This window comes from Mastigoproctus giganteus, chromosome 4 (assembly GCF_048544385.1).
Source record: "Mastigoproctus giganteus isolate SK-2022 chromosome 4, ASM4854438v1, whole genome shotgun sequence".
In the NCBI taxonomy this organism is placed as follows: Eukaryota; Metazoa; Arthropoda; class Arachnida; order Uropygi; family Thelyphonidae; genus Mastigoproctus; species Mastigoproctus giganteus.
Genome location: NC_143578.1, coordinates 168,684,984 through 168,704,576, shown reverse-complemented (window position 1 = coordinate 168,704,576; position 19,593 = coordinate 168,684,984). Strand labels below are relative to the sequence as shown.

Here is a 19,593-nt window from a genome sequence, read left to right as displayed (position 1 = left end):
TGGAAAGATTGTCTTAACTGGAACAATCATCCTTGCATTCAAAACACCGAATCTGCTGGCAACTCTAGGAGCGAGGTACTCAAGATGCCAACAATTTTGTCACTCATAAATATGCGACACACGCACACTTGTACTCAACTCCTAATTTGTCTCAACTGCGAAGGTAAATGTCCATCCTTTTCTGAAAGTAATGGTTGTTTCTTTGGCGATGCTATAGAATTAGTAATAAAAGCATGTGATGCAAAAAAGCAAGCGTATCAGCTTATGCAGCATCATCCAACAAAACAAACAAACAAAAAAAAAAAAAAAAAAAACAATTTCACACATTCATTCCCTCTAAACGTTGTCCAGTTCCTCCTTGAATTTATTTAAACTATCAACTTCTATAATGACAGATGGGAGTCTGCTCCAGCAATCAACTACCCGCTGGCCAAAATCAAATTTCCTCACGTCTATTCTATAATTGTATTTCCTCAATTTGAATTTATGTCCGAACATTTTCTTAATCTGAGAAAGAATCCCATCAGAATTGAGCCTGTTCAACCCATTCAAGGCATATTCACCTCGCAAGTGCCTAGTTTCCAGACGCCGAAATTTACAGCATTTAAGCCTTTCTTTTAAAACCACCCTTTCGTTCCCTCTCCAATCTTGATGCCCTTCCTTCCCTGTACACATTCAGACAATTGTACATCCTTCCTATAATGAGACTTCCAGACCTGTACGCAGTAATTAAGGTGTGGCCTGGCCATTGCCTTATACAAAGAGATAATCACCTTTTCTCTGCTAGCAAAATTCCTGTATATTATTGACAAGAAGACCTATGACCTGCTCTTGCAGCCTTTCTGCATTTGCTCAGAAAACTTCCAATTTTTTATTTGTTCCCACAAATAAAAAATTCTAATTTCATTAAGGTTTGTCTTAGTTATTTAATCGTTGGTACTTTGTCACGTCTTTCCTCTTGTCTTTCCGCTTTAATGTCTTTCCGCCATAATATCCCCTATCTGCAGGTTTTGGAACTTTTTTTTTTTTTTTTTCTTTTTTCCACGGGATCCTTCTTCTCATGCCTTGAACAGTTTACTTACTAATATTGGTGGCTTTCCGTTATTACTTACAGCTGCATAGAGCTCTGAATAGGGATACAGTACTTTAATTATGGCCATCCTGTATATGTCGAGGCCTTCTAAGGATTTGTACTTAAAAGTTCAATGGGTTCTATATGTTAGTTCTTTAAATATGATACGTGATTGTAATTTCTTCGAAATTATAAAATAGTTAGTTATAATTCATCTTATTATCTCAAACAGATTTCGGCACACTATATAAGATTATAAGACTATTTTGTCATTTCACACGTGAGGGCTCAATATGTCCCGGAACATATCATAGGACAAAGTGCTGTCATATTAGGGGCAACTGCAAACAGTGTCAATTATCCTTGTGCATTATGTTCATGAATTGCGTGCTCCCGGGATCTGTGTTTATTTGTCCAGCAAAACGTGAAAACTGGAGGACACACACGCATTTTACGGACATAATGCACAAGGATAGCTAACACTGTTCGCAGCTGCCCCTAATATGACAAATTATATGTTCCGGAACATATTGAGCCCTCACGTGTGAAATGACAAAATAGTCATAATTTTATATAGTTTTCTAAATTTGGTGGCATTTAGATTAACCACTGTGTTGCTCACAAAAACTACATCTGAGAAGAGGATAGTCCTCCTTATTAAGGGCAACTGTAAATAGTGTTAGCTATCCTTGTGCATTATGTCCATGAATTGCGTGTGTGTGTCCTCCAGTTTTCACGTTTTGCTGGACAAATAAACACAGATCACGGGAGAAAACACCGTGATAGAAAAAACCAAGATAAATAAAGGGGATTCAAATCAGGCTTTTTTCACACGTGTGGGAAGGACGGTGATTCTAACCACAGTGTTTCTCACAAAGACTGCATCTGAGAAGAGGATGGTCCTCCTTCTTAAATAATATTTCTGTAATATTAGTATTCTGTAATTCTGAAGATTCTTCTATAGCATTGTTACCTACTGAATGATAGTTATTGAGGGACATATGACTTCCTTTTATGAACCCTACAAATTCAATTAACGACCATGCTAGAGTTCAGCCTCTTCTACTTAGTGTATGATCTTTTATTTAAATGAGGGATTAATCTTTGGGTGATATCATCTGTTTAAAAGTAGCGCAATGTAATCTAAAATCTTTGTATGGCAAAGTTGTTATACTACGAATATTAAGACCACTGTACTTAGTAAATTCTTCTGGTTGCAAATGAATGAATAAATAAAATAAAACAGGACATTCATCCTAACCTCACTGATTCATTTTTCTTCTGTTAATCATGCTATCAACAAGAAACTCGTTTCTTAACAACTTCACAAGAATTGTAAAATTCGTTTTGGGTATTTTTCTGATGTGGGAATATGATCCCACCGGGATCATATTCCTGCCTATGCATGCTGTTACCTTTAGCGGTCTGTTTAGAAAGTTACGGATCTCTTTTACTCTAATTATACGTTATTAGATTCGTAACGAATCACTTTACTCTTTTGCTTAATTCAACTAAGACGTTTGTCTTACTAACTTATTAAGCCTTTTGCACTTAATTTGCCTCCCAAATATGGCAAATCGGACAGTTGTTCCTCGAAAAACTTTTAGGATAAAATGGGACATACTATAATGATTACAGTAAAACATACTATTATTATTTCCTTTTAATACTTACGTTTTGTATGCATGATTGTAAAAATATAAGTATGATTAAATAAGACCCATGTCATGCTAAGAAAGCGAATGCCGTCAAGACAGGAGAGTTGATGTGGAGGGGCATTCGTGTTGAAGATCTTTCTTGTGTTTCTCACCAATGAGAAGCAAATCAGAATTCGTGCGAAGAGACCTAGAATAGTTTAAAAATATAGAAATTTACCGAATATAATATAACTATTATCCTATACTATTATATAATGATATGATTCCTTAGTTTTAATTTTTCAGTATTCCTATTATTGTATAGTTCATTCGAGAATATTCTCAATACAAAAACCCACTTACGGATCTGGAACTCTTTCTCTCAATCCACTAATAGGGTAGCAGATCCTCTACTTTGTTTATACTATGCTCTGATTCGATTCAAACTGGATTGGATTGCTGAGATGTAAGCTTCAGCCACAGAAGGTATCCGCAATGATTTCTTTTTTCTTGATTTCTATGATGTACGTTGCCGACCGAGAAAAGGTAATACAATTTCGTGATAAACTAAATTACTTTCATGGTTGTTAATTAGAGGGTTTGCGAATAACAACGACAACTTAGAGATTGCGGGCTCGTAACGGGTCATTATGTTAAACAGACGTAGGATCGAAAATTCTATACTCAGGAATTTAGTTAAGTATTAGAGGAGTAAAAACATATATTACCGAAGTGTTCAAGGTGTTGAACACCGGGAGAGTAAGTGACAATCCAAATTGGGATGTTAATTCCAGTAAGCTCATTGTTTATGTCTCAGGATTTGAATACATCCTGGTTCTCGTTTTATTAAAACACCTTTTGCAGTTTAAGTTTAACCAAGAATTTTCGCCAAGTGGGCTGAGGTAGAATTTCCAGTTGACTGCCAGGTTGATATCTTAATTGCTAGGACTCCGATACCAAACTGTCCTCGCAGCTCCTCAATTTGATCACTTGAAAATAAAATAAATTTTTTGTTTATACTTTGGAAAATTTTTTGTTTACACTTAGAAAATTGATCTGTGCAAAACACACAATAAGCAAATAATCAAGAAATACCTTGCAACTTACTTCTGTAGTGTACTCTCCTATGCCGTGGAGGTTTGGTCGGGGGCACCACCCACCAGCCTCAGGAAACTTTGGGGCCTCGAATTCTGGGTGCTAAAGTGGGCCAACTAGTGGTCGCACCAGATCTACACAACATCTAAATCTACTCTCTGCTGCAACCTACAATATACGCCCATAGTCCACAGAGCCCATGTACTAAAAATAAAGTCATTCCTTCATCTGTGTTCAGCTAAGCAGGATCACATCAATATCTGGAACACGGTTGGTTGGCGTTTGCCAGGCAGACATCTCCGCAATACCTCCTCTTTGTGCTCAAGGCTCCAGCGGTTACAGAATTTCAAGAGACACTTCCCAAATGTGACTCTGGACACTCAACTCATTCAACATCGACCTGTGGACTATAGACAAGGCATATCGCGATGCCATCTTGTCCCATCTTGCTGTTTGTAAAGGACATTTATGTAAGTGCCGATCGTAGTTAGTTAACCGATGTCATCTCATGATCTGCTCAACTTGTAGTCCTTTTTAACTGTAATTACTACTTCATTTTTACATTTTGATTATCATCTTTGCTTTGATCTATCAATTATTATTATTTATTTATTTTATTGTTATTTTTTTTATTAAACAAAATCACTTGTATAAACAACAAATGGTAAGATTCCTCTGGCTTTCTGTGTAAGGAATCACTATTGCATAAAATTTATGTTAATAAAGAATCTTATTTATTTTTATAAATTAAACGTGAACTGGGAGGCTATTTTCTTATTGTGTGCAAATATACGTTGAATTTGTTTCAGACTGATTTTATAAGAGAAAATTGCAATATTCTGCTCCATTGAAAGTTGCCAATTTGTTGCTTAAATATTGTGTGTGCGTCTGTTGCTACTAGTCACCAATAAGAACTTCTTCACTACCATGATTTTCATTCATATGTTGTACTAAGTTCAAATACACGAAGTTATAAGGACTAATTTTACAGCTGAAAGCTTGGATTACTCTTGATTATCTTGATTATTAAGATTCTTAGGAAAGCTTATTATCTTAGTGCTTACCTCCTAAGATAATCTTTGCTAAGAATCTTAATACGAAGTTATGAGTTAACAGGAGTCTGAATTGCTTTTCAGTTATTTCCACCCCCCCCCCCTCTCTTTCTTCTATTATTCTAGGGTAGATAAGCGAACAGGATTACTTACTTTTGTTCTTGATCTTCTTCATATCTTGTGAGATATCGAGCCCGGTTCCAAGAACAAGCAGAACTCCCAGAAAGGAAAAAAAAGTCCTGAAAGTCAAATATTTATATAAGCTAATATTTTCTTAACTTTCAAGAATAAATATGGTTTTCCTTTAGTGTATTAACATTATAGTTGTTTCTGTTACATGATTGATGTATTGCCTTTGGAGATGCTACTTTATGTGGAACATAGTCATATGTTGTGCGCGTTGAGACTTGATGATGCAGGTAAATTGTTGTAGGGTTTTAGGTGCATCAGCAACTTTGGCCATATTGCACCGTACATAATATCTCTGTTAATTGCGAATGCTCTAAGGTCGATTTGAAGATTTTCTGGACGAAATACCCTAGTTTCCCGGAGAAAGACCCCTGATAGTATCGTGCAAGACCAACTAACTCATCCACTTTGGGAAAACGATTCCCTCATTGACGAGATTCGAACTCAGGTCTTTTCCACTCGGTGTAGTGATGACGGCGATTATACCAATCATTCTACCCACAAGAGCACTGCGGTGGCTGAAACAAATAACTTCATTTCTCACCTTTTTTTTTTTTTTTGATAAATTTCGAAATGAATTTTTATTCTTTTATTTTTGCATTTTCGTTAAACCACACGATTTAGAATTACTAAAGAGGCCATCGTGTCTGAGAGACTACTAAACTCTCTTTCTTCTCTCGATTCCACTCAGTTATGACTCCTCACAAGAGTTGATCGTGGCATGCGGAGTGAGTTGATTTTGCATTCCACATAATGAAACAAGCTTGAAGTGGATCGAATGCGTAGACTGAGAATCTTGACGCCGACCTGAACAAATCGCCGTTGATTGGAATTATAGGGGAAAATTCTCAGTAGCAGGACTAATTCAGCCACAACTCAGATGTACCTTTACATCTACTTCTGTCTCATTGGTCTTATCTCGATGTTAAGCCAGCACAATCCGATCAAACTCTTGTGAGGTGTTCTCTCCTTTGTATAATCAATTTTCATTTGTAAAGAATTTAGAGTTACTTTTTTTTGTTTTCATTGTTTTAAGTCATTGTTTTGGAATCCCGGAAGTTTCGACAGGCTGTGAACCCCTGGTTTCATGGCCATGAAGGTAACCCGCAATTTTTTGCAGTAATTGTTCTCTCTCGCTTTTTTTAACGTAGTCTTCGTCCAAGATGCTCAGTCGACATGGGCAGAGACCAGCCAGAGAATAATGGGCAGCCTGGTTTACCTGCTAGCGGTGTGTACGGGCAATATGGGGTGCAATCCGGGGCCCTGCGTCCAAAAGCTAGAACACAACAACAGAAGCCAACTTCATACTACTCACATACCGTGCACAATAGTTTTTTTTCTAGCTTTTGCAGAGCATGTATACTTCAGAAATACTTATGGCGCAGTTGTGGGAAACCCCCCCTCCCCAAATACTATGTCCACTATAAACATAACTGTTTCCTGAAAGTGATAACGATGGTTCATCTTCTTTGACACAGTCTCTTGAGAGGAGATGTTTGAAATGCGAAAATGCAAAAGTCGCAATACGAAGCATGCAGGATGCGTATACCTACGTTCAAAACGTTATTATAATAATTAATATCAATCTCAATATTGTAAATTTCTGCCAAATTTGCATGCAGTTCATTTCATAATAAAAGTGTGTTATATTTAGAAATTAAATTTCTAATGAACAATGTGGACATTGCTTTTTGAAACGCAATGGAATGAGATACAGTTTTATTTGAATACACTCACATGACCGAAATCTGCAGGGGTGTGACGACTTTCTTCTGTTTCACATTACAAAATGGAACCTCAACAGGTGTTTCAGTAAGACCGATGTAGTCCAGAGCTAAAAGGAAATTCAAATATTGAAGCATTTGCGCATTTTTAAATTAAGAGATTCGTTCTAATTCATAGGGAAATTTGCAAAGATAAATAAGCAACCAATAAAGAGTTATTTTTTTTTAAGCCACAGAATTGAAAAAGTCTTCTGTACTTGTATCAGAAACACCATTAACGTGAGAGCATTTATCGTGACAAAGCTGAGAATCTTCCTTTAAAAAAGAGGTCGCTTGCGCCAGCTAGTGTAGTCGCCTGATTTTAGTGCTCTTCGTTTTCAGGTATTTCTACTAATTTTCCGTAAAGTTTAACTTATAATTTAGTATGGTTGGATTCATCATTGTGAGCTGAACAAGAGGATACATCACTCAAATACTGGATTTACAGAGGTAATATAGTATTTGTATTTTAAGATGAAAATAAGAAGTTCTCTGAGCTGGGCACATTAATTACCAACAACAAGAACTTTCAGGATATATCACAGTCGGGATAAACCCCTTGGGATTCACCACGTGTAAATGCCGTCTACATAGGTAGTCAACTAAGAAGTAAGACGAGTGCTCCAAATAATCTTTAGACAGTGCCACAAGCAATAAAGGTCAAACAATGTACCACCCAACAGGTGGTACAATAATCTCTTAATCATTGAAAGTACTAGAAAGCTTAAAAGTGCACTAAAGGTAGCAGAACAATTTCAGAACTATACAGAATTGCATATAAGTCCACATTATGGATCAGCAAGAAATCATTCCCGGTCTATTAATATGTAAAATTTGTGGAAATAATAATGAAGAAACGATTATCAAATGCATTAATTGTCTCGGGTTGATATGTAATTCTTGTACCAAGATAAACCTTACTAAATTGTCCAAAGCTAAAAGACGGCTATATATTTGCGATCAGTGTAAAGAAAATACGAAACAAATAGCTTCCTGTAAGGCGCCAGATGAAGCTCTCATTCAAGAACCACAAAATAAACACCCTGAAAATGCCGATACGCCTGAGAGTGACCACACGTTAGAAATAGCTTAAAAAATGAATGAAGAAGCAAATGAATCGCTGGATGATGATAATTTTACACAATTTCCTCTTAGCACTCAAGATTACTTAGATCTAATCCTATCGGGCCTCTGACAATCAGGAAATCAGTACACGTTCTCTGAATAAAACCACGCAAACGGAAAGTATAAGCAATGCTGAGAGTAGTCATGCACTGCTAATAGTAAATACGGATTTTCAGAACACAAGGAAAGCCCCCTGAACAACTCTCAGCAGCAATAGAAAGTATAGCTCTGAATCTGAAGAACGTTCAAGAAAATCTAGCGGTTTTGATTGACGGAAACCAAATACTTCGAGCGCAAAATACAGAAATTTTCCAAGAGCTATTCACCCTCAAGCAATTCATCATTAATCTCCATTTATCAGAACATACAACGAGACCTGAAAGTACAGCATATGGCAAGTACAAACAACGGGATAATGAATATCATGATTCAAAGACTATCTCAACAGAAACCCGACAACGGGTCACTGATAGCAGTGTCACAGCAGAGCCAGAGAGAGTACCAGTATTCACGTGTAGCAAACACTTCCCAGTGATGATCTCATCTCAGCAACAAGTGGACACATACCGCAAGCTGAAGAATGTTTTGTCACCTTCGAACAGGAAAAAATCGATAAGCATCCGCATAACAGTACAACCGTTTCCTCCCAGAGCTGCATCTCAATGCATAAAAACTCCTCATCTGAAATTCATATAGTAAAAAAAAAAGACAACAGAGCATACATTGAAAAAGGATACTCAGAAGATAAGGGGTGTGTGCTGTGGGGCGGTGGGGTAATTGTTTATTATTTTCTTGTTAATTATCCTTTATTTGATTTTTATTCTCAATGCATGTGCTTTATTTTATTTATTCCCTGTACTCTACTGTGCCCCTCGTTTTGTCCCCTCCCACTTTACACCTGGCTTGTTAAACTCTCAGAAGATTCTAGAGTCTATGGGGTCTTAATATTATAAGTATTCCTCCTCTGGACTGGCTGATGTTCAAAATGACTGACAAACTCATATGTGTTAAATATAACAATATTTATTGACACTTTTTTTTATAGTAATCAAACAACAACAAATAACTGAGTACTTTAATCAGTGGGACCTTGTTAGACTGCTACCAATTAACTGTGTACATATTTTGTAATCAAAACTACCAATTCTAATATACCATTGTGTTTCTTCATGTACCTCAACATTGGTTCCAACAGGTCCAGGTAATTATTACATCTCATAATCCACAAATCAGTATCCCTACTGTTTAACTGTCCAAGTAGGTCAATAAGTAACAATCAGCATACGAATAGACAAATGTAAGTCACTATGTGTCCCCCTTCCAAAATTATTATGTAATACACATACTTCAGTCAGAAATCTCTCTTTCGACCACAGATCAACCAGTCAACAATAATCAACCAAAATTAATTAATAATCTTCCCGTTTAACTAATCCACAATTCATTAATTAATTCTTTGCACTCAATTGTCTACCTATTTAAACAATTACCATCACAATAAATTATACTCTCAATAATTCAAAATTCAACCTTACTTCAACACTAGTTAGTAATCTACTTGCCACTTGTTATATATTCTACCTTCAATCCTTTGTTACTTAATTAATCATTTCCCACTAATCTACTATTATGTCAGAACTCCCCTTCCAACCACGGATTAACTTATACTTTAAGGCACTACTCTTATTTCCTCTACTAATTTGAATTATCTATCTGTCTCTCCCTCTCTTTGTACTCCAATTATACGTACATCTATATTTTTTTCGTTTAGCATTCTCCCCTAAATTTATAACGTTCTTCTTGAGTCCTTTCCATTATTAAGTTAAGGTTTTTCTGTACTTAATTAACTAGCACTTACTTAATTCACTGAGCATTTCTCCCTGCTAGGTTCTCTCTCTCAGCTCTGAAGCGTAGTCTGGAAGGCGAATAGTTGTTCATCCGTGGGACACATCAGTCTACCTGGGGTTCGCTCTTCCGTGGGTACTGCTCTGCTGTGTTGAAAAGGATCCTTTCTTATGTCATTCTCTAGAATTCTCCTTGGGCGCTCTCCTTCCGTTCTCCGTAAAATGCATCAGCTTCTCACTCTGTTGTTGTATTCATTTGTGACTGCTGTATCTCCTTTCCTCCACAAGGACACATTCCTTCCCCCACTTTAGACAAAAAAACTTCTCACAAGGAAATTTTCCTTCCCATTACTAAGCTATCACCCCCAGAACTGCAGCCACAACCACCATCCAAACTCGACCACGACTCTCCTCAGAAGTGTCCTAAAAAACTTCTCTCTCGGCTCTCTTCAAAATTCCCCCCTTTTCTCACTGACCAATCGCTGACCTTTTCATCCCTTCTCCTGTAATTCCCATTCGTCCCCTATACTCTTCCGTGGGCGTGTCTTCCATCCTTTATATGAGAAGGCTTCCGGTATCCGGCAATTTCTAGAACTTTCTAGAAAGGTAAACGGGAGTTCCGGTCAGCCTAGAAGTTTCCAGATCATCTTTGTGACCTCACATCCACACTCATTTATTCGTCGCGCTTCACCTGCCATTAATCGCCCCATGAAATTTTTAAAAGCGCACTCCATTACTCAGTGCCTTCTCTATTGCGTACTGCCCCTTTCTCAAGTGGGATTTGTTTTGGTCTATTGTTTCTTCCGGATGGAGTGCTGCCTATGCTCAGTGTACATCAACTACGAACTGCTCCAGATCGGAGCTCCAATTGTTTCCCGTGTTTGAAACGCTTCCCCCCCCCGTTGCTACGTTAATCCTCCTCTTACTTAAAGTAATAGGTGCAATGAGCACAATTAAGCCTGGGACTTATCTGAATTATCCTATTCAAATCTACTATTATTAGTTTGAACCTGATATTTTTCAAATGGTTGTCTGTATTAAAATACTAATAATTTTCCAATATTAATAACCATTATTAAATAACAGTTGTAAGGACAGGTCCTTACAGTGTAACACTTGCTGGTACTATTTCCGTAGATACAGTCAATGAGGTTGTTGGCCACTGCCTAAACCCCGCCACAGCAAAAACAATCGTTTTGGCGGTCTTATGCCGACGTTACAGCTATCAGCCCAACTGGCGTCCGTCCCAAAGGTAGAGACAACCAAAACGGCACCCATCAAGAGAACCAATCTCTTAATCCCAGCGCTGCATCGTATTTCCCTCCATCTCTAACAAACATTAATGAAAAGGGTATCATAAAACATCATCCGAAAGATTTGCCCAGCATATAACTACAATATAACGGCTGTACTGACTCGGGACTAAATCCTTGTGTCAAGATTAAATCCAAAAACCACTACTCAGGCAATCACAGAAATGTATTGGAAGGAATACTCCATCAGAGTAGATGTTAGACAACTACGTACGCGGCACGCATCTTATGCCTCTTTCATTGTCTCAATGCCAGCTGATCCCTACCAACCGCTAATAAGCTTGGACCCATGGTCACAAAATACTCTAATTAAACCTTTTGAAGACAGAAAAGCTAGCGTGCTCCAGAGGGGACATAATAATAATAAAGTGTGTCCCAATTACAGTGTGTCCCATCCACACCCGCATCTGTAACTATCAGATGCTACATTCATAACATAAGAGGCATAAGTTCAAACTCCATACACTTCAATCTATTCTCCTTACTGCAGAGTGCGATATTATTTGTTTAATGGAGACCTGTATGAACCACAATAGATGTATTGACACTCTTTGCCTCCCTTTGAACTATGCTGCTCTAGTTAATGGACGTGTCATTCGCCGCGGTGGTGAAGTTGCAATCATCTATAACAATTCCTTTTCTCGACATAGGATCAACTCAAGTAGTTCCGAAAACTTTGAAGCCATCTCTGTAATCCCTGTCCTCGATGAAATTAGAATACAGGTTTGCACTGTCTACCTCCCTCCAGAACACACCCTAGAGGTTAGAACGGAATTAGCGACCTGGATTACTACCAATCTCCAACCCAACGTCTCTACTAGTCTCGTAGGGGACTTCAATCAAGGTACTCAACGGCTCGGTCTTCTCTGGAAAACATGTTACATATGCTTGACCTTCGTCCTCTTCAAACTCCCCCAACTCGCGGAAATCAGCAGCTCGACCTCATTTTTCACAACACACTTCATGCAGAACTTATCGAACCAACCTTTTTCTTCAAATCAGATCATCAACCGTTAGATTGTGAATTTTATGCCCGTTCCGACCTCTCTAATAGCTCGGTTGAAGGGTGTGGCCCGCTGCATACGAGAAGAGTCTTTTCAAACAAGTTCATTAAGCAAGAAATAATCCTCCATCGCCTCACTACGTATAAATGGAACTGTCTGTTAGAAACGTCAGGGCCTGAAGCCGCTTCCATCCTGGCTGAAGAATTATTTCAAATAGCTTGTGTTGGTGCGTCTAAGGAGATTCGGATCTCACATCGATCTAAATGGTGGTTTAACAACAGTATGAAGGTTGTGTTTGTAAGAAAACAAAAGGCTTACAGAAAATGGCAGAAAACCAGAACCGCTGAAGATTACATCGCTTACAAAAAAGAACGGGCCTGTTTCTTAAAGCACAAACGCCAAGAGTACAACTTTGCAATTTCTAAAAAGCTTAAACAGTCTAAAAGAATCAATAACAACAAGAATACCAACTTCACCATGGACGAAACCTTATTTAGGGAATGGGCGAACAGTACCTTCGGAATCTCTCAAGATCCTAAGTTAAAGTACAACTCTCTCGCACCAGACAATACCAGTTGGCTGGTAAATTACATGAATAACATGACTCCTTCCGGATCCAATCTTGATATCAGACCTCTCCTAACAGAAATCACTATAACCAAAGAAAATGTAATTCAGGCATTAAATAGTCTCCCAAATAAATCCACTTCTGGACCCGATATGTTCCCCCTCTTCACCATGAAAGTAAGCAGTCCATTCATCATCGCGGTCTTGCTACACATATTTAGAGAAACCCTAAACACTGGAATTATCCCTGAAATATGGAAACATTATATTGTAAAACCCGTGCCTAAAGTCAAACATCCGAAAGACAAGAAGAATTTTCGTCCCATCTCTATCAGCTGCAATTTACTAAAATTGTTCGAGAAGACTCTGCTGCCAATTCTTGTTATGCCTTTTTTACCATAAAAGACCACCATATTTACACACTGATTCCAAAGAGATCAACTGTGACTAATCTAATGGACACCCTATTTCGGATTCAATCGACTCTGAACGCTAAAGAACAGATTGATGTAGTATTTTAGACATTATATCTGCTTTCGATAATGTTTCAATCAATTCCTTGATGACAATACTTGAAAGGCATTTCCGAATACAGGGAGGCCTATTAAAAGTCATCGTTTCCATTCTCAAACAAAGGCATTTGAGAGTAGAACATAGAACCTTCCAATCGAACCACGTCGTCTACAGAGGAGTCCCCCAAGGTGGCGTCCTTTCCGCACTATTTTTTGCTGCAGCTTTGGACTACTTCCTCTCTACGCATCCTGACTGCAGCTCTTACGCAGATGACATAAAACTTCATTTCGTCAAAACACGGTGACAAATCTGACGCAATCACCGCCCATGCCACTGCCCTAATAGAAGAACTTGACCATTATCTTGAGAATATTAGCCTATCCATAAATCCGACCAAGGCAGCACAAATGTCTTTCACCAACTTGAAGAAGAAGATGAACATAGACATCTACATCAATGGTATTAGAGTCCAAAAGGTTTCTCATCACACTGATCTAGGGCTCACCTGAGATGAAGGCCTGACCTTCCAACAGCACTTCGCCAACACTAAAGCAAAAACTCTGTCAGCAATGTGGGCGATAAGACAGGAACTTACTGGAGTAAACAGCCAAAAAGTTGCCACTCACTACATACAAACATGTCTTGTTCCGATTCCCATGTATGCCTCGCCGATCTGGTCCTCTGCTTCCCTCACTAACATCAAAAAATTCATGGGTATCGAGTACTGGATTTTAAGGTGGTTGAACCGTGTTAATGGCCACCCTTTCACCATCTCAAGATCAGTCGTGTATGCTAACCTTGGTTGCACCCCTTGGAATCAGTTGCTCATTACAGGAAATCCGCGTAATCTCTGTCAACTCCTCACCGATCGCTTTGGCGCTCCAAATGTCCATAATCTTGTTGCAGGTCCTAGGCTTTCCCGCGTCCTTTGCAGTAGTTCATGGATTCCCCTAAGAAGCTTATTACAGAATTTAACTACGCTTAGATGTTTTCCGTCTAACATCCTCCAAACGTACAACACCCTGAAGATTGATCCCCACAAGTTCTGTGATGAGAAAGCGTACAGATCTGAGAAGATACAGGACAGGTATTACCACATACAACTGTAGAAGTTTCCTGATTATCTCCTTCAGGATGGAATTTCCCATCAACTCTACTTTGCTGAAGAATTAATTTGTTTTAAATCATTGTGTTTTGTATGTATATGTAGTGGCTGTATATGCACATATTAGGACGCGTATGTGTTTGTATGTCTCTACCTTTTGCTCGTGTCACTGTATATATTTGTATCTTCTTTATTTGCTCACTTTAGATGTTATTTTGTTGGAATATAGAAACTAATGTTTCTGTAAAATAGAAATAATAATAATATGCGTAATTTATGTACGATTTTTATGTTTTCTCTCTAACTTATAATGTACAAATGTATATAGGAACCATCCTAGCTGAAGGCTGTTCAGGGGTGAAGCATATGTAATAAATTGAATAATAATAATAATAATAATAATCATTGTAATTTGTTGTTTAACTATGTTTTTAAATATAAAAGATTTAAAATGGTTAATGCGTTGTCAGTTTGGAAATTTCTAGAATCTTCCACTAATGTCACGTGACGTTTACCGTCCATATTGCATCTTTATCATCAGGTGTCCACAAATCCATGCTGCTGGAATTAAAGCACAACCGGATATTCTTACCATATGGTTGCAGAGTGAATGTCCTCATACGAGTCCAGTATAATTCTGATTACTGTATGATTTTATTACCTTGTAATTAGAAAATTCGTTTGCGATTAATTTCCCTTGTATGAAATGACATTATGAGGAAGACGTCGTTGCTTTCGAACATTGGCCCTGTAATCACCCACTCATCCCACGGATGCCTGCTTCCTCGCAGGGTAATCATGTCTGTTGTAAGACAGTAGTCGTAAAACAAGGAAAGGCAAATTCTTTAACGAGAGAGAGGCCTTCCTGAAAGATTTCATCCCGGAGTTGGGCGTAAATCTCTGTCCGTCCCTACTACGGGACGAATTACGATAACAATATTTCTCTATTTGGTTATGAGTGAAGTAATTTGTAAAGAAGTACAACTGTTCGTAATGAAAGGTCGTCATTTATAATTAAATCTTTCAGCTAGAGAAAAAGGAGGGCCTCGATATCACCGATGTTTGACAGATTCGGCGGAAAGTCTATTTTAAGAATTTATCCATTATGCAATTAGACAGCCCTCGTGGGTAGCACAGTAGAATTGTCATCCTACCAGCGCTGGTGGAAAAAACCTGAGTTCGAATCCCATTGATGGTGTGAGCAATTTTTATGAGCCTTTTCCACAACGTGACTGAGTTAGTCGGTATCGGGTGAGGGCAACGTAGTTTTCTTTTTTCTACCGGAAATTCAGGTTTTAAATCCAGTAAACAGAAAATCGACCAGAGAACACATGCAATTTTTACAGACAGTACATACCGAGCAAAACGGTCTGAGTCGTTGATTCTCTTAAATCCCTACAACAACTACAATTAGACTTTCCGGATCTTTAAGCCTCCTTCTGGAGGACTTCAAGCTCTGGTGTCTGCCGCTCTTCACCATAAGTTGAACGTGATGATTCAAATTTTCTTAGCTTTTCTTTAGGACCTGATTTTGTTGGAGGTGGCGCAGTAGAAGGTATTGAAAAGGTGGTGGCAGCTATCTACGATTTTTGTGAACAATTTATAAATGCTAATTTTAGGTTCAAAAAGCTCTCATATTAGAGCCACCCGAGAATTTCCTGATCTACTCGGGTATATTATGTACATTGCATGTGTTCTCTGTTCGGTTTGCCTGTTTTTCTGCAAGAAAAACTAGAATTTCTGAGGAGAAAAAACCTTTTGTCCACTCCTCAGACCGACTAACATAGGCAGCATGGATTGCAAAAAAGTCGTTGAGATTCAAACCTGAGCCTTTCCACTCGTAATGATGATATTCTTGTTGTTATTGGGGATTTTACGGCGCTAAGGCAAGTAAAGGCCATTATGTGTGAGGGATGACGTTGATTATGACTAAAGTGGTACCTCCTACGACCACATGGATATTTTATGTAGTTTAGGGCTATGGTATACATGCTTATCGAATCCCCAAAATTAGATCACGGTAGAGACCAAAAACCAAACCAGGCTATTATATTTAGGCCACCCAGATAATTAAATTCATCTGCCATGCTGTGTCTTATGTCTGTTAATTGCGTGTGTTCTACAGTCGATTTGTCGTTTTGCTGGACGAAAAACCCCAGTTTGCTGGGAAAAACCTTGCTATCTACGCCTGAGACTGACTAACTCTGCACGGAGTGAAAAAGCCCACTAAAGTTCCTCGCATCATCGACGGGATTCGAACCAGGGCCTTTTCCACCCGATGTGGAGAGGACGGTGACGATACCACTGTGCTACACGCGCAGACTACGGTAGAGACCCCAGAACCAACAGTAATTAGGTTGAGCTGCATTACGTCTCAACTTTGAGATATTTTCAATTAGGTTAACTATCATCTGACTCGACACCTGGGCTTTTCGCCCGTATGCGAATCCTTCTCATCGTGTTATTATTCATTGACTTATAACAACTAGTTGGCTATTACAATAACAAACAATACTAAATCAATTTAGAGAGAGAGTGAGAGAGATTTGACCATTTGTCGTCGTGGAGGGGGGCACACCATGGCGTCTTCACCATCAATTACCACCACGAGGAGGTAAGCCACTATTATTTAAGGCATTCTGGACCTCCTCCAGAACGCCTCTTTAAAAAAAAAAATCACAAAAATCGGAGAACTTACTGGCATAAAACAAATCACGCATTGTGACAAGTTAGAGCGAGCATCCCCGCTCCAAACGAGTAAGCAGATCCACAGAATGAGGAGACTGGTTTCTGGCTCACCACATGGGCAAAGATTCGAGCCAGCCGAGCCCAGTTGGAAAAACCTGGACCTGTGAACATGTCCACTCAGGAGGAAAGAGGCCGAGAATCCAAACTACAACTAGGGCTTAATCCACTGGTCCACAGCTCTAACGGAGGACAAGGAAGCATGCAAATGTCTTCCTTGCATAGATTTAGTCCACTGACCTTGCCACAGGGTATCAATTCATCATGGGTTCTCCTCCGCTTAGATGACAGAAGCAGGCCATTGGACAGCCCGCCATCTGGCACGACCGATGGTCGTGCCAGATGGCGGGCTGTTCCTCTCAAATTCTGAGGGACCAACTGAGGCCCCCCACTCAACAATTCTTGGGATCCACTTCTTTCAATGCATATAGTAAACATAATCGCACCACGAGCAGGTCAGCTAAAATCTTCCCAGCTAACACATAAAGCTTTCGTAGCGACTGGTCGACACGAATTTTGTGGTGTCAAGAAGAGCAAATGTTTAACCAGAGAGAAGGGACTCTCTCACAGTGCTGTTTATACCTTTCCCTCCTGAAACCCGGCCGCGTAAGTCACAATGTGGGTATCGATAAAATCGTAGAAGAGGTGGTAGACCCTCCCCGTAATAGCACAATTGACGCGGATAACTCTCTGCAGCTTGGCATGCAGCCGGCCTTACCTTCTGTTTTAAATAATTAGCATGATCTAAAAAGGTCACTCGCTCTTCCAGACAAACAACAAGGTAAATTTTCTGGCTGACCACACTGAGCGAGAGATCTCAAAGGGATGATCGCATCCAACTAAGCTGACCCCGTAGCAGCAGAGCCACAGACTTCTGCGCGGAAACTTCAAACCTATGCAGATTGGACGAAGATGTCATATGGCTCAAACAGGCAGCAGCCATTCCTCCACCTTCCCACGGAAGTCTTCCCAGAAAAAAAACAGAACTTCTTTATCAGCGATGACGTGGATGTGTTCTACATCATGAGCATTCAAGTACTCATCGAGTATTATGTTCCAAAAAACAAGTCCAAGGACAGATCCCAGGGGCAGTCACCCTCAAAAGCAGGAGTCTGCTCAGATTAGACTGTCGTGGTAACCACCTGCCAATCGGCAGTCCTTCAATACAACAAACACAAACGGCATTGAGGTATTGGAACTCAGTAAATCCAGTACTGGCATTGAGAACTTAATAAAATGCAAGTATTATTTCTTATTTTGAATGCTATTTGTAAAGTTTTAATGGCAATACTAAGCTTTGCAGATACTCCTCTAAACTTGCTACTTTCTTGTGCCTATCTGTACATCACCACAGAAGTGAAGGTTCATGGCGCTAGTTAATTTCATACCTGTTACGCCACATAAACAAGCGCATTTTGTCACGAGAGTTTACTGCTGTCTATACGGAACAGGCAGTTGTAGTGAAGAACCGTTACAGTGACAATACACGTGTTGTAGGTTGCCATATTGGATCTGTTTCGCCTCGTTTGCCATTATTTTGTGCTTTAATTCTTAATTTAGATTATCTTGTGTTCAAAAAAAAATCTGTATATTTACTGTGTGTTCAAAACTATGGAGGATATTATTTGAATGGACTGCAAATACACGTAGTTAGTTTCCTGAAAGACGAATTTCTTAAAGACGTATTCTGGTTTATCGACAGAATTTCATTCCACCAAATTATTCCAAGGTAAGAAATATGTCAGAGTTGTACATTTTTATTTGCTGGCTTTCTGTTTTGTTTCGTCTTTTTGGCGTCATATGCAAATGATCCCAATCTTTTGTATTTGAAATCTTAATGGAAATTGTCGTTCGCCGGCAACTGTAAATTTCATGGGCTTTTCCTAATTACTCCGACCTGGTTTTAAAAAAATTGCACTGCCATTACTATCGTCTGGAGAAATTCTGTTGGAGCTTCATGGTTAATGAACGTTCACCAGAGTTCCTCCTCTCTTTCATTCCATCTACCTTTCACCCACATCATTCATTGTGCCGGTTGCTGAAAAAAGCGGTGTAATTCTTAAACCAACAGTTTTATGTTGTTTAGAATTGTAAGCACCCCAATTCTGGTATGCTAAATCAGTTTAAACTGCTGTTCTAATTTCAGTTAATTTGGATAGAAAATAAGCCCAAATATTATATTTGTGTTTGTTCATAAACACAAATATAATAATCCCCTATTAAATTCCAAAATAACAATACTGAAATAAATGATTGGGTAATACCGATAGTGACATACACTGTGCTGCCACTTTATTAGGTACACTTCTGCTGCGCACACAAATGGTTTGTCCCACAAAGCTGCAAGTCAGATGACCACAGTTGTGGATATAAATGCAGCAGAACAACCTTTCTAGTATCGGTTAAGCGTACAAATCGTAGCAAGAATGGGAAAAAGGAGAGATCTAATGGAATTCGACCGTGCATTGGTAGTAGGTGCAAGACGTGCTGGACAAAGCATCTTTGAAACGACAGTTCTCCTGAACGTTTCACGCACCACAGTTTCAAGGGTGTATCGTGAATGGCGCAA

At 38.9% G+C, this 19,593-nt stretch overlaps 1 protein-coding gene across 1 annotated transcript in view; it reads right to left on the bottom strand.

Moving 5' to 3' along the window:
* Window positions 1-19,593, bottom strand: part of LOC150087183 (nose resistant to fluoxetine protein 6-like) — a 132,645-nt gene that overhangs the window by 72,526 nt on the left and 40,526 nt on the right. The window contains exons 4-6 of the mRNA XM_090372398.1: window positions 6,783-6,879; window positions 5,010-5,095; window positions 2,747-2,917 (exon numbers count right to left, since the gene is read on the bottom strand). Coding sequence (XP_090228524.1) covers window positions 2,747-2,917; window positions 5,010-5,095; window positions 6,783-6,879 — 354 coding nt within the window. The remainder of the gene's footprint in view (window positions 1-2,746; window positions 2,918-5,009; window positions 5,096-6,782; window positions 6,880-19,593) is intronic.